The sequence below is a fragment of the Helicoverpa armigera genome, chromosome 22 (assembly GCF_030705265.1).
Source record: "Helicoverpa armigera isolate CAAS_96S chromosome 22, ASM3070526v1, whole genome shotgun sequence".
NCBI lineage: Eukaryota > Metazoa > Arthropoda > Insecta > Lepidoptera > Noctuidae > Helicoverpa > Helicoverpa armigera.
Window position 1 is genome coordinate 20,282 of NC_087141.1, and position 26,314 is coordinate 46,595.

Genomic DNA, 26,314 nt, shown 5'->3' on the forward strand with positions numbered 1-26,314 from the left:
ATTAACCGGTGGGCGCTCACAAAGGAGCTTTGATGCAGCCGCGCACCGACTATGTGGTGTTAATGTTGAGACGTAATCAAGTTGGCAGGTGTGACACAATGACACAAACCGCGGCTGCTGCTCACGTCGGTACTCCGAGAGGCTCTCTCGCGGGCTGCGCAGCCAGTCGACTCACCGCACAGTACACAGCACTACACACAGCGTAGTTGCTGGCCCAAGGTGCTCATAAACTTAACCAACAATGTCATCGCATTGGCAGTTAACAGCGCTAACTCATTTCTGCAATGTTTATTACACAACATTAGCTTAATGAAGCACTGCGTTAAACAATACGTCTGCCTCAAATGTTATCGACAGGTAGATCTCATCAGCTGCAACACTCACTGCCGATTGTTAGAACTATTATCATTATCTTTCCTTTTCCCACTTACCTACGTCTCGGCTTCTTGTATACTCTTCTATCTGACCTTATCTCTGTTTAGTGTTTTCTAGCCTTACCTTCTTCAACACATTCTGTCGATCGTTTATTTTTTATCCTATGCCTCTACCAAAGCAGGTTAATTTTCAAAACCTTACTCACGACATGATCATGACATTTATAATTACGCCAGTACCTGAGCAGATGATAACTAGTACATGCTTATGTTATTTTTATTTGCCCAGCACTTTGCAAACTACATAAGTATGGGTAAGCTCCCAATTGGCGGCGGCAGGATAAACAATAAAGGTGTGTACTGGGATATTTCAGTGGGATGACGGCGTATCGGAAACTGTGTCGGACCGTCACCTTAGTTGGCACTATATTTGTGAATGGCCTTATTAAATTAATGATATCTATCAACGGTCAATCATGATTGGGCGCCACCTGTTCCTTAAGTATCACTTTAAGAGTAATAAATCACTTTAAAGTTATTGTTATTCTTCACTTTGTTAGTGATGAGGGTTTCAGTGACAGTCATTTGTAATAGCCTTAGCCTCCAATAATATGTCCTCACGCGCTGTGCTGCCCTTACTTACGTACAAGATTATTGTTTTAAGTCAGGTATAAGGATATTTCTGTGCAGTTACTTGTGGACTCGTTATGAGCGACCGCCATTGTCCTGTAATTATCAATTCTGGCAATTGTAAGACTGTCAGTTCGCTAAGTTTATATGAATGTCTAAATAGATTAAGACGTTTGTCTAAGTAAGCAGGTAGCCCAGACAGGCATGAACAAGACTGAACGAGTGCACCCCACGTGCTGGACGCCTGCTGGAGCTGCAGTGTGTGTGTTCGCGCACACACTGTGTCTGTTTCCATTGTGGATAGTTCACAATACTCTTTTTTGGTAAACTAACCCAAACATGTTTGTTGTGTCCCCGCTGCCGAGGGATGCGGGCGACAGGGGTGTGAGGCGAGGTGAGGGGGAGGGGGGGCAGGATCAGTCCAGCCATGAAATTGAAACACAGATCGCTGCGCGGTTATTGCACTAAAACTCGATAGGTTTTGACGTGTGCGGCGTGTGCTGGTGCAGCCGCACATTCAGAGGGACAGTGTCGCCCGCCCTGAAGCTGTCTCTAATAGTATTCATTTAAATAAAGGCTTTCAAGTGAAATTGTGTCTACTAACAATGACCTGGACAAAGTTCCGTAGCAGTATCGCGGAAGCCTCGGCCTGACCATCACTGTAACTATACTTTTGTTTTTTCTTAAGAAATATGTGGAAGCACTCTAAATAATACTTTTATCCTTTTATATAAGCACAGCTGTCAAGAGACAATATTAATTTTTGTAAGACATTTATTTTTTGTCAGTAATCAAGTGTAATACATAGTGGGTGCAGTGCGCAAGCAGTTCGGCGACGTTACGCTGTACCTGTTTTGTTTGTGTTGCTATGTTGTGCGAGCTGTGCACAATTCTATTCCAAAAATGTTGAAAATGTCTTCTAATTATGATGTATTTACAACACATAAACTGTTCTATTGAATGTCATGACTAGCGTGTATCGCGAGCAAGTTGTTAATAATAACAAAAGAGAAGCATTCATTGAGTGCGGTCCTTTGAACTCAGTGATTATATTTTTGGGTGGTCGCGTCAGACGCAAACCACTGCGGACTCTTGACAGAATGAAAAATGTCCCTCGACGCGTTATTAAAAATTCAATTAATTTTCTTTAAATGAAAATGGTTTAATATGCGATAGTGACGAGTCACGCCCCCCCCCTCTCCCCCGTGCTGTGGGGCGCTAGTGACGAAGCACGTTATTAAACAATACGCTTTTGTGGGCGGTGTAAGTTCGCTGAAAGATTACAGTGTAATGATGCTTAGCGACACGTAACCCCCCCCCCGCCCCTCGGGCCGCGGCTCCGCGCCCCGCACTTCCTGCGGATAATGAGGCGGTGACTCTAAGGATACAATGCGTGCTCTGTTTTAATTGTAAAAAAATTACTCTTCACCATAATTATTAAGATAATTTCCATAGGCATACCTATGTACTACATTTTTTTTATATCATATCTCAAAAAAACCACTGACACTGACCTCTAGGCTGGTTGACAATTTCCATGACGCAGCGGAAGGGAGTGATTGACTCTTTTGTCTCTAACTAAGTAGATCACAAGTGCCTTCTGGACTGTTTCCGTTTCCTTTTAAAACACTACCGTGGTGACGTGTATGTCCCGCACAAGGACTATGTTACTCACTCATAAGTTCAGCACTACAGCTGGCGAGGCGATACTGTTCCTCTGAACAGTTCATGCGGAGTTTGCTGAGTAGTTGCTTAAAACAATTTTAAAAGCATATCAAAGAAGGTGCATTACATAGCAGTCCCACACCGCGGCGGGTACCCGGGGTGAGGAGAGTGGGGAGACTCAGCTCAACACAATCTAATTCCGGCGTCTCGCCGAGGCTTTTAGCGTGTCCATAATAACGCATTTATGTTTTTAATCTCGGCAAAGGGTCACAATGGAACCTTACAGCCTTTTGTCTTTTAATGTCATCTTGTTATTCCTTTTAGTCAGTAATGGTTACTTATATCTAATTGATACAAGTGGGACAAACAGTTGAGAACACGATCCTTGTTATTGTTACTGAAGACCCGGCGGGCGCTCTCCTCCGCCACGTCGCCAGGTCGTCGACTGTGCCGCGTGCGGCGCCTACTGCACGATGCTCAGCGATGTTTCTCATGAAGCAAGCAAACTTATTACGGAGATGAACAATTAGTTTTTTGTCTAAATTCTGTTGCCAAATTTTGGACCTTGAATAGTTAAGTACGTAGCGCACTGCGAGGCGGAAGGAACGCCAGCGAGCTTGTAACGCGACCTCGCGTCCGCGCGCCGGGGTAACCAAGTCGCGCACAATCTGCTTTGTGATTATTGTCACAGTAATCACAGTTAAAGACGACTTGGCTAACTTCTACAACGATACGTAAATGTCCCGCAGAGTCACACTGTCGGAAACGCAATTACAAGATCTAAAAAGGCTACAGATCATAAAGTTGAAACTGTAGCATTGACACCAAGGCTGCAAGGCAGTAATTTTGCTCAGTAGACATACATTTAAAACTTGTGTCAGTTGCGATCCACACAACAATAATAATAACAACTTTGTAAAGAGAGTGGAGCAGTATGCAGTCAAACTGACTCAGTCGGTCATTCCGACATGGACACTATTAAATAATCTGTGACTTAAGGGCGAGGAAAGCTAGACTTATTAATAAAAATATTATAATAGACTTATTAAAATAAATCACTTAGGAGTAAATAAAGAAATATATAAATAAAGAGAGAATATTAGGAAGAACATAGAGAATGTCCCTACGTACAAGGGAGTAGGCCCATAAGTGGGAAGATAGGTTCACAAAGACAAACATAAGTGAGTACATAGGGAGAGTACCTATAACATATGAAAGTATTCATACAGGGGTACCTAAGGCTTGGGCAAACGCACGGCACTGGCGGGAACGTGTCGGCTTGTCCCGGCGCACTCCTCGCTGGCAGCTCGCGGCCCGGCGAGCCAGCCAGCGCCGCAGTATAAATATTGAAGGCGTGGAACAATGCGTATTTTGACAACTTTCAACTATTTTAACTGTTTTTAAAACAACACATTCCCCAAGCTCTGGAGATGGAGCTGTGAGCTGTGATATAAAATGATTTAGTCGGCTGCCGTCGCTGGCTATGCAGGTAATGAATAGTCGGTTGTTGGCAGCGGGCGAGCAATGAATCATAAACGTGGGGTAATTTATGTAATGTGCGCCGTCTTACCTGTTTACCCTCGTAAGTTCATAAATCTGTGAATTTCATAACGCGCCGAGAGGCCCGGACATTCTACAATAACGCGATGTAGGTATGTAATCTACATACTCTTAGACCCCAAAACTAGCTGAATAAATCGAAATTTCAAATCTGTTAAAAACCGCGTCGTTGAAGACTTACGTCTTTACAACATTACTCTGACTCTTTACGTTGCTAAGCAACTTATAAAGAAGTTTCAAATCCGGCCCTCTATATATATGTATGTTACCGTAAGATTACAAATATCGTTAGATTACAATCTATCTCGAGAGATTGTAAACTGTCGAATTATTGTGAACCGTAACATCTGATTGCAATTTAACGCATTATTTTTCGCTATATTATAATCTATCGATGAGAAATTGTCAAATTGTCAACTGTCCGAAAGCTCTCTCTGATTGGTCAGTCTTTTTGTAAGATCGACCAATCACGACCAGCCGTTCTGTTCCCATGGAGTTCCCGTAGAGTTAGGAATGAAATAGAGGTGTCAGTTAAATAAAATAAATGCTCTTCAAAAATTCTTCAAGTATTAAATTTATATAAAAATCACCCTTATAAAAATACAGTTAGGTATTTTGTCTTCAAATACAAACTAATATTTAAAAATAAAATAAAAGGGGTGCTAATTAAACAGGCTTCTTTTTAATATCATTATTCGCCCCCAAAAATGTATGTTGCCTTCTAAATTACTAAGTCAGCCACAATTAATAAAGCGTCGAGCATCTAAATAATACTATCTTAGTCACGAGTTATCTTCCACTCTAAATACAACTCAGCATGATGGTTATTTTTTTGCATCTAAATTTGTAGCATGCGTTCTAACAGTAAACTTCTTAAATACTATTAAATGACATCATAAAAATATTTATTTACCTTCTAATTTTTTAACTCGTACCTACTGAGTTTTTTGTTTAAAATATAACACATCCTATACTAATTGACCCAGCATGGAAGTAAGCATGCAACATGCAGCAAGAATGACTTCTGTCACGGCTCCGGCGCTGCGTGGCTCCGGCGGTCCCATGCGAGCTTATCGTCGCAGATGGTTTTCACGCTCACCACCGCAGCTTCGGCTTGCTGGCCGGCTCCGCCGGCCAGCCTCAGCCGCGGCGGCGAGCGCTGAAACTACCTGCGCCTCAGCTCGCAGGCCGCCTCGCCCCTCCGCGCCTACGCGGTTTTGAATTGCACTCTAGGGGTAGAGCAAACAAGACTACGTGGAGTCGGTTTTGCAGCGATTCGTTTTCGTCACTAACTTCAATTTTTAATACAATTTTTTTAATTGAAGGTTATAAATGGCAATGTAAAAAAGGTAATTTTGGCCTCAGACAATTTAAATTGGACAATTATAAAAAAAGTTAAAAAAAACAATTACTTTGTCTTGTAACACAAATTAAAATGAAAAACATAAAAACCTCAAACGCAAATTAAAATAATGTTACAAATTTGAGTCTTAAAAATTAAGTACAATTTTTTTTATAAAAAATTAAACCGTCACTTATTTTTGCGTCAAAGAGCTGTGGCACCGGGGGTTTGACGTTCTACCAATCAGCGCGCAAGATGCATTCCGTTCACAATTTGACCGCTCTACATTGATAGATTATAATATAGCGAAAAATAATACGTTAAATTGCAATCAGATGTTACGGTTCACAATAATTCGACAGTTTACAATCTCTCGAGATAGATTGTAATCTAACGATGTTTGTAATCTTACGGTGACATATACAGTGAACTGCGCGGTTTCCCACCACCGCTTACAGGCGAAATATTGGGACTGTACGTAGTTTGCAAACATACATCATTTGTAAGAACCGACAAAAGCATACTTCAGACAAAATGTATATTGATAAATACAAAAGCTTTTACAATCAATAGTGTAAAGGTAAGTTTTGGTGTAGCACGCGGGAGCGCTGACGCCGCGCGCGTCCTGTCTGCACACGGGGACCACTCACTACTGTGTAGATAGCTGCAGAAGTATAACTCTGCCGAGGGACAGACTCACCACATGTTTCAACACCTCATAGCGTAACACCTATCCCACCCAAAACAAAAATGTGAAAGACTGCCAAGTTCGATAATATGGGAATGCTTCGCCTATAAAAGAAGTGAGATCTGAATAAGTACCAAGTTCCATACACATACCTCAGTTAAAAATAGTTACTTTTTAATGATGTTACCTGGCAAGTTTTCATACACCTTGTTATAAACCTACTAAACGCAATGAATCAAGTATTTAATTTTCTATTAAAACTTGCCAAGTAACATCATTAAAAAGTAACTATTTTTAACTGAGGTATGTGTATGGAACTTGGTACTTATTCAGATCTTTTATTTAGGCGAAGCATTCCCATATTATCGAACTTGGCAGTCTTTCACATTTTTGTTTTGGGTGGGATTTCATTTATTTTTGTAAGGTTGTTTATTTTATTTTTTTCTTATGATGAAGTTAGTTAAAGAAATGTCTAATTTATACTATCTTTTAGATTTTTTAATATGCACTATGTTTCTTACAAAGAAATGAACTAGATTAACTAAATGGACTAGATTTACCAATTAACTGAACTATGTCAGTTAGTTATCATATATTATGTTCGTGGATCAAAGTTACACATTCGTTATTTTCGAAAGTGATTCACACTTGGCCGTTTTCAGATTTTTACTTTACTTTGACTAAATACAAACCTTTGTACCATTCGAAGATATATTATATAAATATAGATAAATTTAGTTCGTTTTAGTTCCTTAGGGGTATAAATTTACACCGGGTATAAAACACCTTCATTATTTTGAAACCGACTCACACTTGGCCATTTTCAGATTTTTCCCTTTACCTTGACATAAAGACCTACCTCCATGCCAAATTTCAAGTCAATACGACCATTGGAAGTGGTCTAGGTTTTTGATGAGTGAGTCAGTGAATCAGTGAATCAGTGAATAAGTGTATAGTAAAAATAGCGATTTTCTGACGTCAATATCTCAAGACCTACAATAGGTATATTAATGAAATTTTGTATTTTAGATAAGTGAGGGGGTCTCAACAGATACTAGAAATTTGATATGCGTAAATAAAATAGATTTTGAGTTACAGGGGGGTCGAATTTGGCCCGAAATGGTTCGTGTAATATAACCCACGGCCGGTGTGTCGCCTTTTTTGCTCGAACTTGGCGGACACACTGCCGTGTGTCTAGATACTAAATAATAAACATACGTACGCAGTTCACGCCAAACTTTGAAAATCGGAAGACTTTTATATTTTAGATATATTTCATGTACTGCTGACAAAATAATATAATTTCTTTTAGTAATTTTACGCTATTGTGCAGAAGGGTTTTGATATTTTCCTTAATTTTAGACTGTGCAAAAAAATTGTTGTGATAAAATGACAATTGCATGAGAATAGTATTTCTGTGAGTGCTGGCCAGTGGCAGGTGACTCGGCGAGGCGCGGCCGTGGCCGAGCGCAGGCAAACCGCTCGCTCTCTATATTGCAAAGGAGATTTTTGTGTATTTCAGCATTCACAGATCCCCTTGTGTTGCATAAGATGCTGACTAGGGAATGCATTTTCACAAATAACTAGATGCCTTTCTTTCCAAATTGCAAAGTACTAGAGAACTGCCCATGGAATGAGCAAGTAGAATCAATCCTATTGCAAGTTCTTATAATATAGAATATGTAAAGTAGACTTGGAGTGTTATGGCCAGCTTGAGTGTCAGGTGCGCCAGCCATGGCACGTGAGCGCGTGTATCAATGCGAGCTATCTATATAAGGTGAACGAGTTGTCCAGCAGCAGGCTGACGCAAGAGGTGCGCCTGTGACGGCACGTGTAGTGCTTGTCGCTGGGAGGCTCAATAAAGCGGACACTCGTCAGTATTGAGGGAAACTGAAAATGATGTAGCAGTGAATCATGAGCATTAACCACCTGTATCTGCTTGCCTCCGCGGAGTGCTGCACCTGCCCCCCCCACCCTCTGCGGCGCCCGCAGCCACAATCACGATAGCTCTCTTCCGTTTGTTGTATACCTTTTGGTTTGCAAGTATTTCCAAAGGCGCCGCAGTACGTAAGCATCTTTAGTAAGAAAGTGTTGAAGTTTGGCACGCCGCCAGCTATTGCCGATCGCCGATTGGATAACTAACGGAACAAAGGTAAAGCTTGATCTATTGAAGCCTTAAGAAATTCATTAGAGCTTTATTTATTGTACTATAACTGTAACTACCTACTTTAAGATTTTTACACTTCGTGTTCTTTTGCTAATAAAAATATGATCACGAGTGGGTGCGTTACGCGGAGCCGCGCGCTCGCCGCCGGTTGTGACAGACACCGCAACGCAAACAAACTTGCGCACAATCACTACAAGTTTCAAAGTAACTTCGCTATTGGAAAAAACAAAACTTGTGAAATACTTTTAATTACCCATCGTTTACGGTTGCGTAATTTATGAACAAAAACTTGGCAGCGCCTCCCTCCGAGGAGCCACTTTATTCATGTATAAATAGAGAGATCGCACCGCGATTCCAACAAAACTTTACGCCAGGTAAGTATATACATCCCCAGCGGGGCCCAGCAGGGCCAAGGCCTGCCGGGGCTGCGGGTTGTTCGAAAGAGATACCGCGGCCCTGGCACATAAAAGGCCTATGACGGAACACGACGGTTTTTAGTCAGTAAGAGTCTGACACTCCCTCACCGCTGCTAACCCACAGCGTGAGGGGGGTCAAGTGATGATTTTTGACGTCGTTAAAAAAAAAAGTATGTATATACATACGTACTTTAAAGATTTACGGATCTGGTAATATTGATAATATTGGTGGACCTACTTCATCAACTTTATGAAAACATTAAAAAATGGTTAGTGAAAAAAATATTAGGAAATGATTCTACTGCCAGGATAAATGTATAGTTCGCAGCAACGGCGATGAACTTATTTATAGAGGAGTATTTGTATAAGTAATGTGTGACGCGTGTCGCGCCTGATTTATGTACATTTGTCACGAGACCCGTGTGTGTGGAGTCGCAGTACGCGACGAACATACATCATGATCAGTCGCGGAGCAGCGAGCCGACTGCGCGGAGTTGGTGACAGCGCGCGGTCCGGCGTTCGTTATGTAAATGAGTGCGGCGGGAGGCTGCGCGGCCGCCATTAGCCACGCGCCCTCCCGCGGTTATTGTAATTAATATTCAGCTAATTACATCGCCTGATGCGCTCGTCACTGTGTTCACAGTTTCGCACATCTAACTAGCTATTAATGCTCTTACCTAAATGTTATAGTACACTGCGATGCTACCTCCCTTCGTTCAGCGTAGTCTGAAAGCCTTAGTGGGGCTTGTAGTTTTAGTCAGCACAACATGGTACCCATGTGAGGTGCAACAACAGGAAGAGCAAGCTATTGTATACAGGAGTGCGGTGGGGACACGTGATGACGTCACCACCCTGAGCCCTGAGCCACGCCTGAGCAACGCCTGAGCCACACGACGATGAGTGTCGAGTCGCGCGTGCCCCGCACGGGCACTGCGGGCAGGCACTCAACCGCTGAGTGTGCAAAATAAAACGATAAGTATTAACTCAAAGAGTATTGTATTTACAAAAAAATATCCTTTCTTCGAGAGTGTGCCCAAAAGCAAATAATTCTTTGAAAGCCCTTCGACAGTCCTGGCAAACGGCGTTTTAGGGTTTTCATGTGAATCACGGTTAAACTGAGCCAGAATATCTGTTTGTATATTAAGAGTAAGTTATGAATAGCGTCGATCACTGGGGCTGCTAACTTTTAAGTGGCATTAACGATTGCCTTCTGAAAACTTCAACTTTTGTTGTTCAACTATTGACTTTGTGGATTATGCTCCTTGTCATCGAAGTCGAGAGTTTGTCGGTTTCTCTTCTCTTTGCATTTGCGAGACGTCTCCGCATACTTTGAGCCGCGTCAGACGCCCGCTGCCTCGAACCGCCGCCGCCGGCACGGACCTCCGAGCTCTCCAATTTTTTGTTTATGAATTTTGCCTATATACTCCATAATATTATATTCGCAGTGAAAAATTTATACAATTTATACAATTCTGGTGTTCACGCGAAGCAGCTGTGATTGAAAATGTAATATTTAGTGTGACGCTTGGCGGTCAGCGCGAGGCTCTTTTGTGCCGCCTCCTTAAAAGCTCTGCTTTGAATTTAGCAGTTTAATCTCATTCTGTTTGCACATCAAACGACATAAAGGCTTTCTTCCTGAAGCAAACAGATTAGTGAGTGCTCCCCGCGCCGCTCTGCACAGAATTAACTACCTTCATATGAAATGGGTTCCTCGAAACGTGTCCGGCTCCTGAAGCTGTGCGAGAACAACAAAATGATTGTTGCTTCAGAGTGCAGCCTGTACCGAGTTACTGGCATACTTAGTGTTAGCTGTTACTGACGACACCTGACGGGTTGTGTAATTCAGCGAGGTCAACCTCAGCATTAGCTCGCACCCGCACTGTTGTCTCTGCACCATGCCCCTCCACTGCTTCGCCACACATGAGCGCACCTGAGTCTCACACTAGTTTCATGAGAATTTATGTGGTATAGCTCACGATAACATCAAGTACACAATCGGATCATGTGTGTGGCTGTGGGTGTTTTTTATCATGCGATCAGTCTTTCTGACTATGAGCAGATAGGGTGTAGGATAGCGGTCGGGTGGAAATGTCCCCCATTAGGAACATCGTCCGTATCAATATAATGGCTCAATCAGTGCTGCCGAGTTTCAATGTCCGTTGACGTTTCAGTCTGTTTGTGGAGGATGGCAACGCGAGCTGGACAGCTAGCTGATTCGGGTGGTTCTCCAGTCTGGTTTTATATTTCCCGGCAAATGTCTCTATTTCTTCCTTTACGGTTGGCATATGTAGGTATTTGTGTATTTCTGAGTTTCTTATGAACCATGGTGCGTTGCTAATTTGTTTAAGTATGTAGTTCTGTGATCTTTGGATTTTATTTATGTTGGATACACATGTGGCTCCCCATAGTTGTATTCCGTAAGTCCACACTGGTTTTATAACAGCCTTATAAATTTTTTATTGTCCAGGGACAGTTTTGAGTTTCTGCCCAATAGCCAGTAAAGCCCTTTGTGGCTGTGGGTGTAACATAATAATATAGAACTAGCATGGACTCGCAGTGTGAAGCCATTGCTAGTTGCTACGGATATCAAGTGTATTAATTACTTGCAAATTGATTCAATGAATGCGTAGCCGAGTGGCCGTTAGATGACAACAGGCGGCAGGCGCGGCGCGCGGACACGACCGGCTCGCGATGTCATCACTGGAAGAGCATTATAGTGTTGGCAGCAGTACTGCTTGCAGTCGTCGCGCGGTCACGGCGGTCACCGACAGACAAGATGTAGTGCAGCAGCCTCCTGTCGTCACAAGGGACACTTGATTGCAAATTGCATTCAATGTCATTGCCGGAGCTACAGCGATGTTCTCCCGTGGAATCGGTTCACACGCGGACTCCAGAGGCTTGATTCTGCTAATTTAATAATATGTCGATTAGATATTAATGGAATCCCATTAGCAGTTTTAACTTCAGCGGGCATTCTGCTACTAATGTAAGACCAATCGTATTCCAAGTGCATTGGTCTGCCATTGGTCTATATGCGGGTAGTCTGCTCAACAATCTTATCGATTGTAAACGTAAATCAATTGCAGACCATATATATCATTAATGAAAGACAATGAAGAAAAAAACGTTTTTGAAATCAAATAATAATTCATCTACACATTAAAACTCTTGTATTGGTAGAATTTGAATTGCAACACTTCAAATTGAAATGAATCAACACCTACAACTATTCAAATGAGATCACATTACAATTCAATTATGACTCAACTTTATTTACAGTATTTGTGTTGCCCCATATATTTCAATCGTAAATGAGTCGTGACTAGATCTCAGTTGGATATCAATCGTATGTCGCTTAAGTATAGTTAGCAGAATCAAGCTCCAGTTCAGTCTGAAGAAGTATCTCGTATACACAACAAGCTAATTTCCAACTCAATTTACTTTGGCAGACACGAGCACATAGCTATTTGTATCTACACATTCAATTGGTGCACTGTGCACCGTGGCAACGCGAATAAATTCTACCAATGTTCATTAAACACTCAGATCGGATGCGTTTCATTATTTAGAATTGAAAAAACACACAGTCGTTGAGTCAAAAGTGTTATTTCAGTGAACGGCAATAAACTGATTGAATAAATGTGAAGAATTGCAATTGGGTAGAAAGCCGTGTGAGTGGTCCGCCCCGCACTGGCACACATCACACTCTATTTGCTAAATTGCAAATACATATATTCCGTTGATAGTTGAGCACTTGTGGCGACGTGCTACTGTCAATGTGCCACGATCAAAACTGAAACCAAACGTTCAAACGTTTTTTAATTGAATATAGCAAAGTGACATTTCGAGAGTAGCTTGCTAAGAGTTGTGTCATGTTCATCGATTAACAGGAAAATATTAAAGTGTTTTTTTGTTTTAGGAGAAATGTCGTGGGGCATGAGTAATAAAATTAAGAAGAACATAGAAAAACACAACACGACCATTAACTTTGCTGGAAGAAAAAAATTTAAAACAGCATGTCGGACAAAGACGAATTTAAAAATCCTTACGTACTTATACTAATTTTGAATGTAAACATTAATCAATTATTTTACTTTGACGAAAAACGGCAACGAGTATAAAAACAAATCCGATTAAAGTATACAAATCAGAACTCATTTATAACTCACTTTAGTTATAAGTCGGCCACATTATTTTGGAGTTGATGTTTGGAGATTTAAAAAATACTTACTAGGTATAAAAACAAGTGACTGGATAATATTGAAATGAGATGAGTGCAGTTGAAAGAAATATTTGATTAATTCATAAATTAAATATTAAGAGGCTGTCTGTAGTGTATCTGTCACATCATTTCAATCGGAATGCTAACAAGTAATCTGTGTTCTGATTTGAGTCAACATGGACACTGAAATCTGGCAGAGCAACACAATTCCGTATTGAATGTCAGCGCGGAGGCATTAGGCAGCGATTTGCGTTCGGCTCGTCACCGCACCGCACCGCACCGCGCCGCACCGCACCGCACCGCACCGCACCGCACGAGGTGACACGAGTTAGTCGGTATCGCGTACAGTCGCGTAGTTAAGTCACCGGCTCCCGTAGTACAGGCTCGCACAGCGCGCCGCGGGACAGCGGATCTTAACTTGTTTGTACTGCATTGATTATCGAGCTCCCCGCTGGAAAAATATTGAATGCTTTTTCTATGAAGTGAAACGTCGTAGTTATTTGAATGAGGTCTCACTTCGTTTGCACAGTCGAGTTTTATTGGCATTCAATAATTTCAGACTATAAGCTAAGTGCGTATGCATGGACTTAGGTAAGTGCGACATTATTACGACTGGCACAGTTTATATGTCAGATATTCAAACCATACAAAGCTTTTCCATATTTTCTTTTTGAATGTTAATATACAAGGTACATTAAACTAGGAAATGTACAAGCAAAAATACAATAGCTAGCTAGGTTTTCCATCACAATTGATAAAGAAAGAGAGAAAACGCGTTAATAAAGCGTAATACTTATGGTGTAGGTGATGTTTACGTTGTCGGAGGGATCACGGAGACAGACGGAACAGCGAACCTTAATAATATTAGCAAAAACAAAGCAGCAAGCGAACAGTTGACGAGCGCCGCCGCTCGACACAGATTACCGCGCCCACCGGGCCGGGGTTCCTTCAGACCTGCGGCTGCGATTTATCGAACGTTTTCTAAATATCACTGGCTCAATTAAATACATACGATTATTTTGTTCCAACAAAATATTTCTCGCAATTTATACTCACGCAATTTCTGTTAATTGTTAGATCAATATACAATATTGCAGAAGATTTTTATTTCCTTAAAACACTGTCATTTGTGAATCGTATGCTAATCTCTCTGATTTCTTTGTTAAATGAGTATTTGTTGATATGAGGAAAATCCACGGTTCACGATAAAATATCTTGTCTAAGTATGCTTCACAAGTCTTCCGAGAATTTGAGTTGTAAGTGGGTACCGACTGCGAACCTCACGATGGGCTCGACGCTCGCACAGTTCTTATTATGCTGTGATAATGTGATGGGTCGTTTGTTTATGAAGTGACGACACAAAAATAACTAGATCCTAAAATGTGCGCACAAGATAATAGTCTCCCAAGAGTTGTGCGCCGTAACATAAACTTGATACGTTAATGGCAACCTAATTCCGAGCAGGGAGCAGGGAGCGGGGAATAGGGAGCAGGAAGCAGGAAGTAGGGAACAGGAAGCAGGAAGTGGAGAAAGAGGCAGGGAAAGAGGAGAGCAGGAGGACAGGAGACAGGGAGAGGAAGGAAAAGGGAGGAACAAAATCAGGAGTGGAAACAAAACAAGGAGGAAGAGGAGAAGAGGGAACAGGAGAAAACAGGAGCAGGGGAGGAGCAGGGAACAGGGAGAGGGAAGCGGAGGGCAGGGAGGGAGGAGGGGAGCAGGGAGGGGGGAGGGAGTGGGAACAGGGAGTAGGGAGCGGGGAACTGGGAGCAGGGAACAGGAAGCAGGGAGCGGAAAGCCGGGAGCAGGGAGCGGGGCGCAGGGAGCAGTCAGGTTCACCTTCAGTAGATTGATGACATCACGTGGGAGACGCAGCAGCTCCTTTGATTTATAGCGACAGTAGTAAAAAAAACGACAACTAAAAACACTAAATATATACCTACATAATTAGATCCACTGGACGTCGACTTCTAGACCGATACTCCTAAAAGATTTGCTATTTTTTATGTTTGTTGTGAGAGTTTTTCACTTTTCAGTATAATACTTTATACGCATATAAATGGAAAGATCTCATCAATATGAATATAATAATTCCAAAAACGAGTTAGCTACATCAGCTTTACAAGTTTCGAGCACGCAGTGCAGTCGCTGCACGCGCCTGCAGTAGCAGACTGCAGCGCTCGTGCAGGACACGTGAGGAGCTAGACTGGCTCGTCGCGCGGCGTCACTCGCGCCGACCTTGACGTCGTCTGTAGCGAGGCTAACGAGCGACGGCTGCTGAATAATAAACTGTATTTGCTGTAAATACGCACGACACAGTCCCACTCGTGTGATAGCGTACGTGTCTCCATAAAACACTTCTATTTTCTATTTTCCAAAAGCAACTGCTTCTCTAAGACGTTTTCTGTCCTGTTGGACTTGAACCTTGCCTTCTTAGATTCCTTAAGGAAATTATAAACTTAAGGTCGTGGCTTTTAGGGGATTTTTTTGTGTGTCTCTATACATACAAGGGCTATGTATATTTAGGACTGAAAATTCACATATATTCACTTCACATTTGTATAATATTTTATATGGACCTTAGGTAAACAGGTACTTGCGGGAGTACTTAGAGGCAGTATATAATGGAGAATAAAGGGTTAGTAAATAATAGAGTTTATAAAAGGAGCGTATAAAGGAGTACATAAGGGAGTAATACCTATGTATAGGAATGTGTATAAATAAGTGTGCGGGAACGTGTTCACTAAGTGTTCACTATGAATGGTAGATCGGACACTAACTATAGTGGCAAGTTTGTAACTGTATCACAGCATACAATGGTCCAATGCATGCAGTGGACACTGACTGCTCTTGCGGAGCTGCTTCCCGCAAATTATGCTTACACAGAATTGTGAACATACCCTAACTGATAAGTATACGATCTGAATGTAAAGGCTTCACATAAAATATGAGTCGGCGCGGCGCGGGCTAGGTACGCGCTGAACAAATTGACTTTAGCTAGTAGCTCGCTCACGAGCTGGACAAAGGCCTCGTCTGTATCTCTCAGTGTTGCTAGTTGTGTAGATTAGTTCCACACTCGCCTCGGGCACCGCTCCGCTGCAACTTTTGTCAAAGACCAATACACGAACATTCACAGAGCGATAGATCAGTCGAACCATCATTATTATTGTGTTAGTGGGAGTTTGTTTGTCGGTACGATTGTACCTGGGCCTGCAGTCTCGACATAAGATAGCGATTCGATCGCAAACTGACAGTCGCTAAATATTAACGAAAATATTCGCTTGCCATAACGACAGTAACGATAAACGCAAGTCTCGACAGCCGAGATAGCGGGCAACATCGCTAATTATCATGACATATTCGTGTCGGTACGATAGCGAAAACCGTATTCATAGTGCGGTGAATTTGTATTAAAATGTTGCATGTAAAAAAAATCCTTGTATTATAGGGAGAAATGGTAGACAAGATTTGCACAACCAATTTTGTTTCCTTTGACAATTATAAAGAAAATAGATGAACCTTATCATATTAAAACTTTTTGCATCGAACCGTGTAAGTAAAACATACCGTTTTTTAAGAAAACACATATTAAAGATCTTAATAGTTTGCGTACTTGCAATACAGACATAGAACATAAACAAACTGTCAATGTCAAGTTTGTTTGTGCACTTGAACATTGGTTTGATTTATAATAATAATAAAGGAGAACGGTGTATTCATTACTATTCATGGACGGTGAAGTCATTGAAACAGGCGCAGGCCTGCCGGGTGCCAGCAGCTTGAGCGTCAGGTAAGTACATCTACAACGAGAATTTTTTATTCCTATTCTTGGTACTTACTAAATTGAATACTTTGTATACATCCGAAGTATTCTGTGTTTACATAATGACTACTTTAATGTTTCAGGCGTAAGCGTCTGCGTAGCCCTCGTGTTACACCCGCTCAAATTGATGCACTACTATCAATATTAGAAGCGCGTCCATATTTGCACGCGGAAATTTACCGGCTTGCAGGGCCGGGAAAATTTCGAAACGGGCTGGAGGGAGGTTGCCGAGGAGCTCAATAATCTCCCTAACGGGTCTAGAAAGACACCAGAGCAGTGGATGACGGTAAGTCTTTTTCAAAGATTGAATTGGTTTTAATTATAAGCATGTACATGCCACGTCAGTTTTTTTTTATTATTTACTTGAGTTAATTATTCTAATTGTAGGTTTGGAGAGACTTAAAAAGCCGCGCTTGCAGTAAGGCGGCAAAATTAAAAAAAGAACAAAAACGTACCGGCAACCGAGGCGTCAGCACTGCTCCCCTGACCGAGGCCGAGAGCCGGATAATTTCAATAGTTGGGGCAGATTATTCCTTTGGGACAGACTGCCCGGACGCTATGCCAGAGGAAGATGTAAGTTGTGATTATTGTATTCAATACAATTTAATATTCTCAATCTTTGAATGTTGATAACACTAAAAATACTTTTATTGTTATTTACAGTTATTACAACATGAGATGGAGGCTGGGGTGGTAATCTCTGAGGTTCTCACCTTACCTCATTCTCAGGGTAAGTTTTTAAATTAATAGGTACTCAATTCAAAATATAATTATTTTAATTTTAATGTTACTATTTATTTTATTACAGCTAGAGATTTTGTGGAATTGTTACCGACTGAAACAAGTAAGTTGGAGTTTTTAGTAACTAGTTGGTTACTGCTATAATATATTTTATTATGTGTATACATCTGTACACTAATGTTACCAAAATATTAATTAACAAAATATTTTAGCAATCAATGACAGCAGAGCAACGGCTGGTTCTTCACCACCACCCATCCAAGAACAAGTGCAAGATGCCCCTCAGTCGCCAGTACTACAAATGAGTAAGTTGCAGTTATTTTGCTCACCTATGTTTATTTTCATTGATTTTTATTTAATGTGTTATAATTGATAATTCCAGCAGTACGTGGCAGAAGGACAGAAACTGTTGCATCATCAACACCACCACTGCGACAGAGACCCAGAAGAAAGAGGAGTAAGCTTAAATTTTATTTATAATAAAACATTAGTTCTGCAGGTGGGTCAGCCAATAATTCCTACAATACCAATAATTTTGGGTATTTTCAGATCTGAATCCTCGCCAAAGTGTTTCTGAGCAATATAGTGCAGCTCGACGAGAATTTCTAGCAGTTGCAGAAGCAAATGCTGCTACAATGAAGGTGTGTTATAGTGTAAATTTCCTCTTAATTATTATACACACTAGCATGCTAGAGAACATTAAGACACATTCAGTAAATCCAACGTTTTTTAGATGCTGGCAACTGCTGCTCAAGCGCAAGCAGATGCTGCCAAGATGCAGGCTGAGGCAGCCAAGGTACAAGCCGAGGCGACGCTGCAATTGGTAAAAGTCGGAAACAAAATAGCTGACGCAATAAATAATTACATAAATAAAAATAATAAATGATATAAAATGTTTTTATTTGAAACAGTACATAAATGAAAAAAGTATAATAATTATGTGAAACTAGTGTTAATTAGCCTTCTTCTTATGCGCTCTGCAACAGCTCGCCCAGAACCTGCATAACAAAAATAAAATGTATTGGTGTTAGGTATACATACATAGTAAAATAAAAAATCAGTTCATAAGTTACCTGTAACTTCTAACATATCATCATGGAATCTACTATTATCCACCAGCTGCATGGATGTGGTGGACTCTGGTTCCGGTAATTTATATGTTATCCGCATATTGTGGAGCACTGCACATGCGTTAATTATTAGGCCAGCCATATAGGGTTCGTACATTAACTGGCGTTGGTGTGATAGACATCTAAACACAGATTTTAGCACACCGAAGCATCTTTCTATGATGTTCCTAGCTGAGCAGTGTGCTTCGGTATATTTATATTCCGGTGTGCCAGGCTGTTGATGTTTTATGGGAGTCATTAACCACGGTTCCAGAGGATATCCATCATCACCTAAAAGATTAAAAATACAAAGTAATTTCAGAAGTCGAATGGGCAACCTCTTCGAGGCAGATTTATAATGTTCATTTATTTACCAAGCAGCCAAGCACGGCGGTCCCCATTTTCAAAATGTCGCTTCATTGTTGAGCGCACCGGTGAATTTGCCCATATGTGAGCATCATGTCTCGCTCCTGGCCATCGAGCATTAATATTTAAAATAATAAGATCAGGGTCACACACCTGTAATATATTAAATATGTAAGTACATATTTTTCAAACAATATTTTTAGATATTATAGAACTGAAGGTCAACTTACAGCTTGCACATTTAATGAATGGCCCTCATGGTGACCACTCACATAAGACTCCTCATTGGTCTTAGGAGCTAAAATTTTTATATGGGTGCAATCAATGGCTCCAATACCCCTGGGAATGGCTGTGGGGCATTTCTAAATTTCTGTTTTGCCGCATGGCGTTCTCCTTGAGTCATTGGAAATTTAATATATTTTCTTAAAAGTTTTTCATTTATTGCCGAAGTTACAGCCCGGATGACTCGGCTAACAGATTTTTGGCTCATGCTACAACCCCACTGCAAGCCAACAGGTTGTTGGTAGCACCCACATGCGTAAAATCGGAGTGCCGTCAGTATCTAATAAGAAGAAAATTTAAAAAGTTCAACCTTAGTTATAAGAAAAAATATATTATAGAAATATTATTTATGCACGGTAGGTCGCAAAGACACTTACTTGGGACTCCACAGAAAGTCCGTAAGGCCGTCGTCTTTGGAGAGATGGACGCAGTTCACTTAGTAGCCTGTGAAACATTTCCTTTGAAATTCTATACATTTGAAGAAATTGGCCATCCTCCAAATCCAAGGGATTTTCATCGTTTCGCTTGTTTCGTGCTATTTGTCGACCCATAAGCACATCGCGTCTGTGCTCGAGCACAACTAAGTCCCATGCTAAATATTCAGAAGCCATTATTTATTAAATTACTATTTATTTAATATTTTCTGACGTAAAATAAACAAATATAGGAACGATATCGATAGTAGCTATCACTTAGCGGGCTGTCAAAAACTGTCGCAAGGAAATTCTATGACATAACGATAAATCGTTATCTTACCGAAAATATTCGGTAACTTTGCGATGACACTCGATAGTTTTGGCAGTAGAGACTACCAAAAATCGTTACGATCGGATCGTTAGGACTTATCGACCGAATTTTGTCGTTAAGCGATCGCTATCTTTGTCGAGACTGCAGGCCCTGGGGTATGTTAGCGCTAGGTGCCTACGTCCGGTCTACTGGAAGTATATCGATACGAGTACCTGGTATGGGGCATCAGTTGACTATGGACCAGAAGAGCCTTATAGGTGACGATCTAAATCTTACACAAAATAAAACAATCCTTCTTGGAATCCGGGTAAAAATCTAGACGCACAAAGTCTAGTCATAGTCACGGATCGTTCTATTACCAGAGCGAAAGATGTGATTTGTCGCAGCAGGTATGTATGTATGTACTAATGTAAATGGCGGGTACTGCATTACAATATTGGTCATCGTCAAAGCGCACACAAACACCTCTCGTGGAACACCAAAGGGCACATCGTTAGGGCGCTGAAGATGTCTCGTATCTCAATGACGATTGGTGACGACCAGTCAGTATCTCTGAAGAGTGGTCCCCGGGTGACGGGAAGTTAGAGGTCACCCACATGCGGCATACACGTGCCGAGCTCATTTTGTATTAATAACTTGTGTAAGTGTTCCAATACAGGTATAAAGACAAGTGCCGTGTGTGGCGCCGTTTACTGCTGCCCCAACTGAAAGCATAAAAGAACTACTTATACCTATATTTTCATTTTACCTTTTATATATTAAGTGTTGTTTATTTTCTGTAGCACAGTCAAGTCAGTCAGATTAAGTTACAATGGTGAATAGAGACGCCACCGCTCAGATGTGCGGTGCGTTTGACGGCGCCCAGGGCCTGCAGTCTCGACATAAGATAGCGATTCGATCGCAAACTGACAGTCGCTAAATATTAACGAAAATATTCGCTTGCCATAACGACAGTAACGATAAACGCAAGTCTCGACAGCCGAGATAGCGGGCAACATCGCTAATTATCATGACATATTCGTGTCGGTACGATAGCGAAAACCGTATTCATAGTGCGGTGAATTTGTATTAAAATGTTGCATGTAAAAAAAATCCTTGTATTATAGGGAGAAATGGTAGACAAGATTTGCACAACCAATTTTGTTTCCTTTGACAATTATAAAGAAAATAGATGAACCTTATCATATTAAAACTTTTTGCATCGAACCGTGTAAGTAAAACATACCGTTTTAAAAAAACATATTAAAGATCTTAATAGTTTGCGTACTTGCAATACAGACATAGAACATAAACAAACTGTCAATGTCAAGTTTGTTTGTGCACTTGAACATTGGTTTGATTTATAATAATAATAAAGGAGAACGGTGTATTCATTACTATTCATGGACGGTGAAGTCATTGAAACAGGCGCAGGCCTGCCGGGTGCCAGCAGCTTGAGCGTCAGGTAAGTACATCTACAACGAGAATTTTTTATTCCTATTCTTGGTACTTACTAAATTGAATACTTTGTATACATCCGAAGTATTCTGTGTTTACATAATGACTACTTTAATGTTTCAGGCGTAAGCGTCTGCGTAGCCCTCGTGTTACACCCGCTCAAATTGATGCACTACTATCAATATTAGAAGCGCGTCCATATTTGCACGCGGAAATTTACCGGCTTGCAGGGCCGGGAAAATTTCGAAACGGGCTGGAGGGAGGTTGCCGAGGAGCTCAATAATCTCCCTAACGGGTCTAGAAAGACACCAGAGCAGTGGATGACGGTAAGTCTTTTTCAAAGATTGAATTGGTTTTAATTATAAGCATGTACATGCCACGTCAGTTTTTTTTTATTATTTACTTGAGTTAATTATTCTAATTGTAGGTTTGGAGACTTAAAAGCCGCGCTTGCAGTAAGGCGGCAAAATTAAAAAGAACAAAACGTACCGGCAACCGAGGCGTCAGCACTGCTCCCTGACCGAGGCCGAGAGCCGGATAATTTCAATAGTTGGGGCAGATTATTCCTTTGGGACAGACTGCCCGGACGCTATGCCAGAGGAAGATGTAAGTTGTGATTATTGTATTCAATACAATTTAATATTCTCAATCTTTGAATGTTGATAACACTAAAAATACTTTTATTGTTATTTACAGTTATTACAACATGAGATGGAGGCTGGGGTGGTAATCTCTGAGGTTCTCACCTTACCTCATTCTCAGGGTAAGTTTTTAAATTAATAGGTACTCAATTCAAAATATAATTATTTTAATTTTAATGTTACTATTTATTTTATTACAGCTAGAGATTTTGTGGAATTGTTACCGACTGAAACAAGTAAGTTGGAGTTTTAGTAACTAGTTGGTTACTGCTATAATATATTTTATTATGTGTATACATCTGTACACTAATGTTACCAAAATATTAATTAACAAAATATTTTAGCAATCAATGACAGCAGAGCAACGGCTGGTTCTTCACCACCACCCATCCAAGAACAAGTGCAAGATGCCCCTCAGTCGCCAGTACTACAAATGAGTAAGTTGCAGTTATTTTGCTCACCTATGTTTATTTTCATTGATTTTTATTTAATGTGTTATAATTGATAATTCCAGCAGTACGTGGCAGAAGGACAGAAACTGTTGCATCATCAACACCACCACTGCGACAGAGACCCAGAAGAAAGAGGAGTAAGCTTAAATTTTATTTATAATAAAAACATTAGTTCTGCAGGTGGGTCAGCCAATAATTCCTACAATACCAATAATTTTGGGTATTTTCAGATCTGAATCCTCGCCAAAGTGTTTCTGAGCAATATAGTGCAGCTCGACGAGAATTTCTAGCAGTTGCAGAAGCAAATGCTGCTACAATGAAGGTGTGTTATAGTGTAAATTTCCTCTTAATTATTATACACACTAGCATGCTAGAGAACATTAAGACACATTCAGTAAATCCAACGTTTTTTAGATGCTGGCAACTGCTGCTCAAGCGCAAGCAGATGCTGCCAAGATGCAGGCTGAGGCAGCCAAGGTACAAGCCGAGGCGACGCTGCAATTGGTAAAAGTCGGAAACAAAATAGCTGACGCAATAAATAATTACATAAATAAAAATAATAAATGATATAAAATGTTTTTTATTTGAAACAGTACATAAATGAAAAAAGTATAATAATTATGTGAAACTAGTGTTAATTAGCCTTCTTCTTATGCGCTCTGCAACAGCTCGCCCAGAACCTGCATAACAAAAATAAAATGTATTGGTGTTAGGTATACATACATAGTAAAATAAAAAATCAGTTCATAAGTTACCTGTAACTTCTAACATATCATCATGGAATCTACTATTATCCACCAGCTGCATGGATGTGGTGGACTCTGGTTCCGGTAATTTATATGTTATCCGCATATTGTGGAGCACTGCACATGCGTTAATTATTAGGCCAGCCATATAGGGTTCGTACATTAACTGGCGTTGGTGTGATAGACATCTAAACACAGATTTTAGCACACCGAAGCATCTTTCTATGATGTTCCTAGCTGAGCAGTGTGCTTCGGTATATTTATATTCCGGTGTGCCAGGCTGTTGATGTTTTATGGGAGTCATTAACCACGGTTCCAGAGGATATCCATCATCACCTAAAAGATTAAAAATACAAAGTAATTTCAGAAGTCGAATGGGCAACCTCTTCGAGGCAGATTTATAATGTTCATTTATTTACCAAGCAGCCAAGCACGGCGGTCCCCATTTTCAAAATGTCGCTTCATTGTTGAGCGCACCGGTGAATTTGCCCATATGTGAGCATCATGTCTCGCTCCTGGCCATCGAGCATTAATATTTAAAATAATAAGATCAGGGTCACACACCTGTAATATATTAAATATGTAAGTACATATTTTTCAAACAATATTTTTAGATATTATAGAACTGAAGGTCAACTTACAGCTTGCACATTTAATGAATGGCCCTCATGGTGACCACTCACATAAGACTCCTCATTGGTCTTAGGAGCTAAAATTTTTATATGGGTGCAATCAATGGCTCCAATTACCCCTGGGAATGGCTGTGGGGCATTTCTAAATTTCTGTTTTGCCGCATGGCGTTCTCCTTGAGTCATTGGAAATTTAATATATTTTCTTAAAAGTTTTCATTTATTGCCGAAGTTACAGCCCGGATGACTCGGCTAACAGATTTTTGGCTCATGCTACAACCCCACTGCAAGCCAACAGGTTGTTGGTAGCACCCACATGCGTAAAATCGGAGTGCCGTCAGTATCTAATAAGAAGAAAATTTAAAAAAAGTTCAACCTTAGTTATAAGAAAAATATATTATAGAAATATTATTTATGCACGGTAGGTCGCAAAGACACTTACTTGGGACTCCACAGAAAGTCCGTAAGGCCGTCGTCTTTGGAGAGATGGACGCAGTTCACTTAGTAGCCTGTGAAACATTTCCTTTGAAATTCTATACATTTGAAGAAATTGGCCATCCTCCAAATCCAAGGGATTTTCATCGTTTCGCTTGTTTCGTGCTATTTGTCGACCCATAAGCACATCGCGTCTGTGCTCGAGCACAACTAAGTCCCATGCTAAATATTCAGAAGCCATTATTTATTAAATTACTATTTATTTAATATTTTCTGACGTAAAATAAACAAATATAGGAACGATATCGATAGTAGCTATCACTTAGCGGGCTGTCAAAAACTGTCGCAAGGAAATTCTATGACATAACGATAAATCGTTATCTTACCGAAAATATTCGGTAACTTTGCGATGACACTCGATAGTTTTGGCAGTAGAGACTACCAAAAATCGTTACGATCGGATCGTTAGGACTTATCGACCGAATTTTGTCGTTAAGCGATCGCTATCTTTGTCGAGACTGCAGGCCCAGTTCGGTACGTTTGTTGGATCCAACATTTGCCCCAGCATGTCGCCAACCTGTGGGTGTATAAGCCTTGACCTCTTGCGACAAATGTTCACTCGGTTTAATTCATGAATCTGTGTCATCACTCGCGATTGTCGCACATTGCTACACATCATCGTCGGCACTATACCTATCCCACACGAATTGCCTCTTACAGATTATAAATGGTAATAACAATATTTGGACACATACTTAATTAGATTAGTTGTCCGAGTAATTGACTGAGATAATCATGTTTTCAGTTGATATTGTAAGATAGAGGCTTAAAGGTCTAGTCGTCGCAGGCCGCACTTACGGATCGCTGTTAGACGTAAGTTTTGACGTTCAGCTGAAATTCAATTAATCAAACGTTACGGTGTTTATAGGTGTCTACCGGAGGCGCGGCACCGGGGACATTACCCTGAAGTAACATTAAGTGGAGCTCGCCAGCTTCTACGTAAAGCTTTTAGGTTTCAATTCGAGGAAAACTTACATAATCTCCTTAATTTTGAAAGCATAATCATTTAAATATTGCTATATTTTGATACGAGTAAATTCAGCAATATGTTGAGAAATTCTTGCAGTCGGGAAAGTTGAAAGAGCTAATGTAATACAACATCCGTAGCACGTTAAACATTGTAATTTTGGGCAAACTATTGTTAGTGTGAAAGTCAATTAAAAGTTGTGCGCGACGCGACGCGGCCGGCGGCGACCGGCGTCACGCGCCTCGCTCGCCTCAACACCTCCACACACACACACACGTGCGCGGCTATACAAGTGTTGCTATATTAGCAGACTAACTTCAAGAGAGTGCAGTGTTAACGTAGGTCAGTGCCTGTAGCGGCCGTCCACTCTAGATAAAACAAACAATAAACGACTTGAATGATAGTCATAGTAAATTGGAAGCATTTTGTTCATAAAAACAACGTGAACGCGATTACAAAAGTTATTTAAAATGAATTGTCAGCGGCACGCCACACCTACTGCGCATTAATAGCGCTCGGCGAAACATTGCGAACTAGTTTATTTGCCGAAATAAAACAAAATAAAGCAAGTTAGGTATAAGTTTAGTCTTCGGCGACTTGTGAACAAGTATGGTATTTGTTGATATACCTAGGTAGTAACTACTTATTTTATTTCATGATACAATTTTATTAAACTTGTGTTTTGTTTCATGCATTTTCATATTCTAAAAAAAGGGAATAGGTACCATTATTGCGATAACATTATAGTCAAAGTGTTATTACACGCTTTTTATTAGCTTCACCTGTATGTTTGTATGTTTGTAGGTTTGTATGTTTGT

At 40.6% G+C, this 26,314-nt stretch overlaps 3 protein-coding genes and 1 long non-coding RNA gene across 5 annotated transcripts; 2 read left to right on the top strand and 2 right to left on the bottom strand.

Moving 5' to 3' along the window:
* The first annotated feature begins 16,275 nt into the window (after nucleotides 1–16,275).
* Nucleotides 16,276–18,518, top strand: LOC135118424 (uncharacterized). 2 transcript variants are annotated; one of them, XM_064040463.1, is made up of 9 exons: nucleotides 16,276–16,851; nucleotides 16,968–17,170; nucleotides 17,272–17,457; nucleotides 17,548–17,614; nucleotides 17,693–17,728; nucleotides 17,838–17,930; nucleotides 18,008–18,082; nucleotides 18,175–18,266; nucleotides 18,359–18,518. In XM_064040463.1, the coding sequence occupies exons 2-9, from the start codon at nucleotides 17,165–17,167 to the stop codon at nucleotides 18,509–18,511; spliced, it is 708 nt and encodes a 235-aa protein (XP_063896533.1). In that variant the 5' UTR covers nucleotides 16,276–16,851; nucleotides 16,968–17,164; the 3' UTR covers nucleotides 18,512–18,518. The 2 variants fall into 2 exon arrangements, with proteins under 2 accessions (XP_063896533.1, XP_063896534.1); XM_064040464.1 differs by having other exon boundaries at nucleotides 16,276–17,170.
* Nucleotides 18,509–20,284, bottom strand: LOC135118425 (uncharacterized). The gene is made up of 5 exons (XR_010277583.1): nucleotides 19,760–20,284; nucleotides 19,331–19,662; nucleotides 19,109–19,253; nucleotides 18,699–19,025; nucleotides 18,509–18,623 (listed from the first exon to the last, which is right to left on the bottom strand). It is a non-coding gene; the product is annotated as an uncharacterized LOC135118425 (long non-coding RNA).
* A 1,772-nt stretch (nucleotides 20,285–22,056) lies between these two features.
* On the top strand, nucleotides 22,057–23,233 carry LOC135118440 (uncharacterized). The gene is made up of 7 exons (XM_064040508.1): nucleotides 22,057–22,172; nucleotides 22,263–22,329; nucleotides 22,408–22,443; nucleotides 22,552–22,644; nucleotides 22,722–22,796; nucleotides 22,890–22,981; nucleotides 23,074–23,233. Exons 1-7 carry the CDS (start codon nucleotides 22,158–22,160, stop codon nucleotides 23,224–23,226), a joined length of 531 nt encoding a protein of 176 aa, XP_063896578.1. The 5' UTR covers nucleotides 22,057–22,157; the 3' UTR covers nucleotides 23,227–23,233.
* Nucleotides 23,224–24,994, bottom strand: LOC135118439 (putative nuclease HARBI1). The gene is made up of 5 exons (XM_064040507.1): nucleotides 24,477–24,994; nucleotides 24,047–24,378; nucleotides 23,825–23,969; nucleotides 23,415–23,741; nucleotides 23,224–23,339 (listed from the first exon to the last, which is right to left on the bottom strand). The coding sequence occupies exons 2-5, from the start codon at nucleotides 24,218–24,220 to the stop codon at nucleotides 23,278–23,280; spliced, it is 708 nt and encodes a 235-aa protein (XP_063896577.1). The 5' UTR covers nucleotides 24,221–24,378; nucleotides 24,477–24,994; the 3' UTR covers nucleotides 23,224–23,277.
* Nucleotides 24,995–26,314: the final 1,320 nt, after the last annotated feature.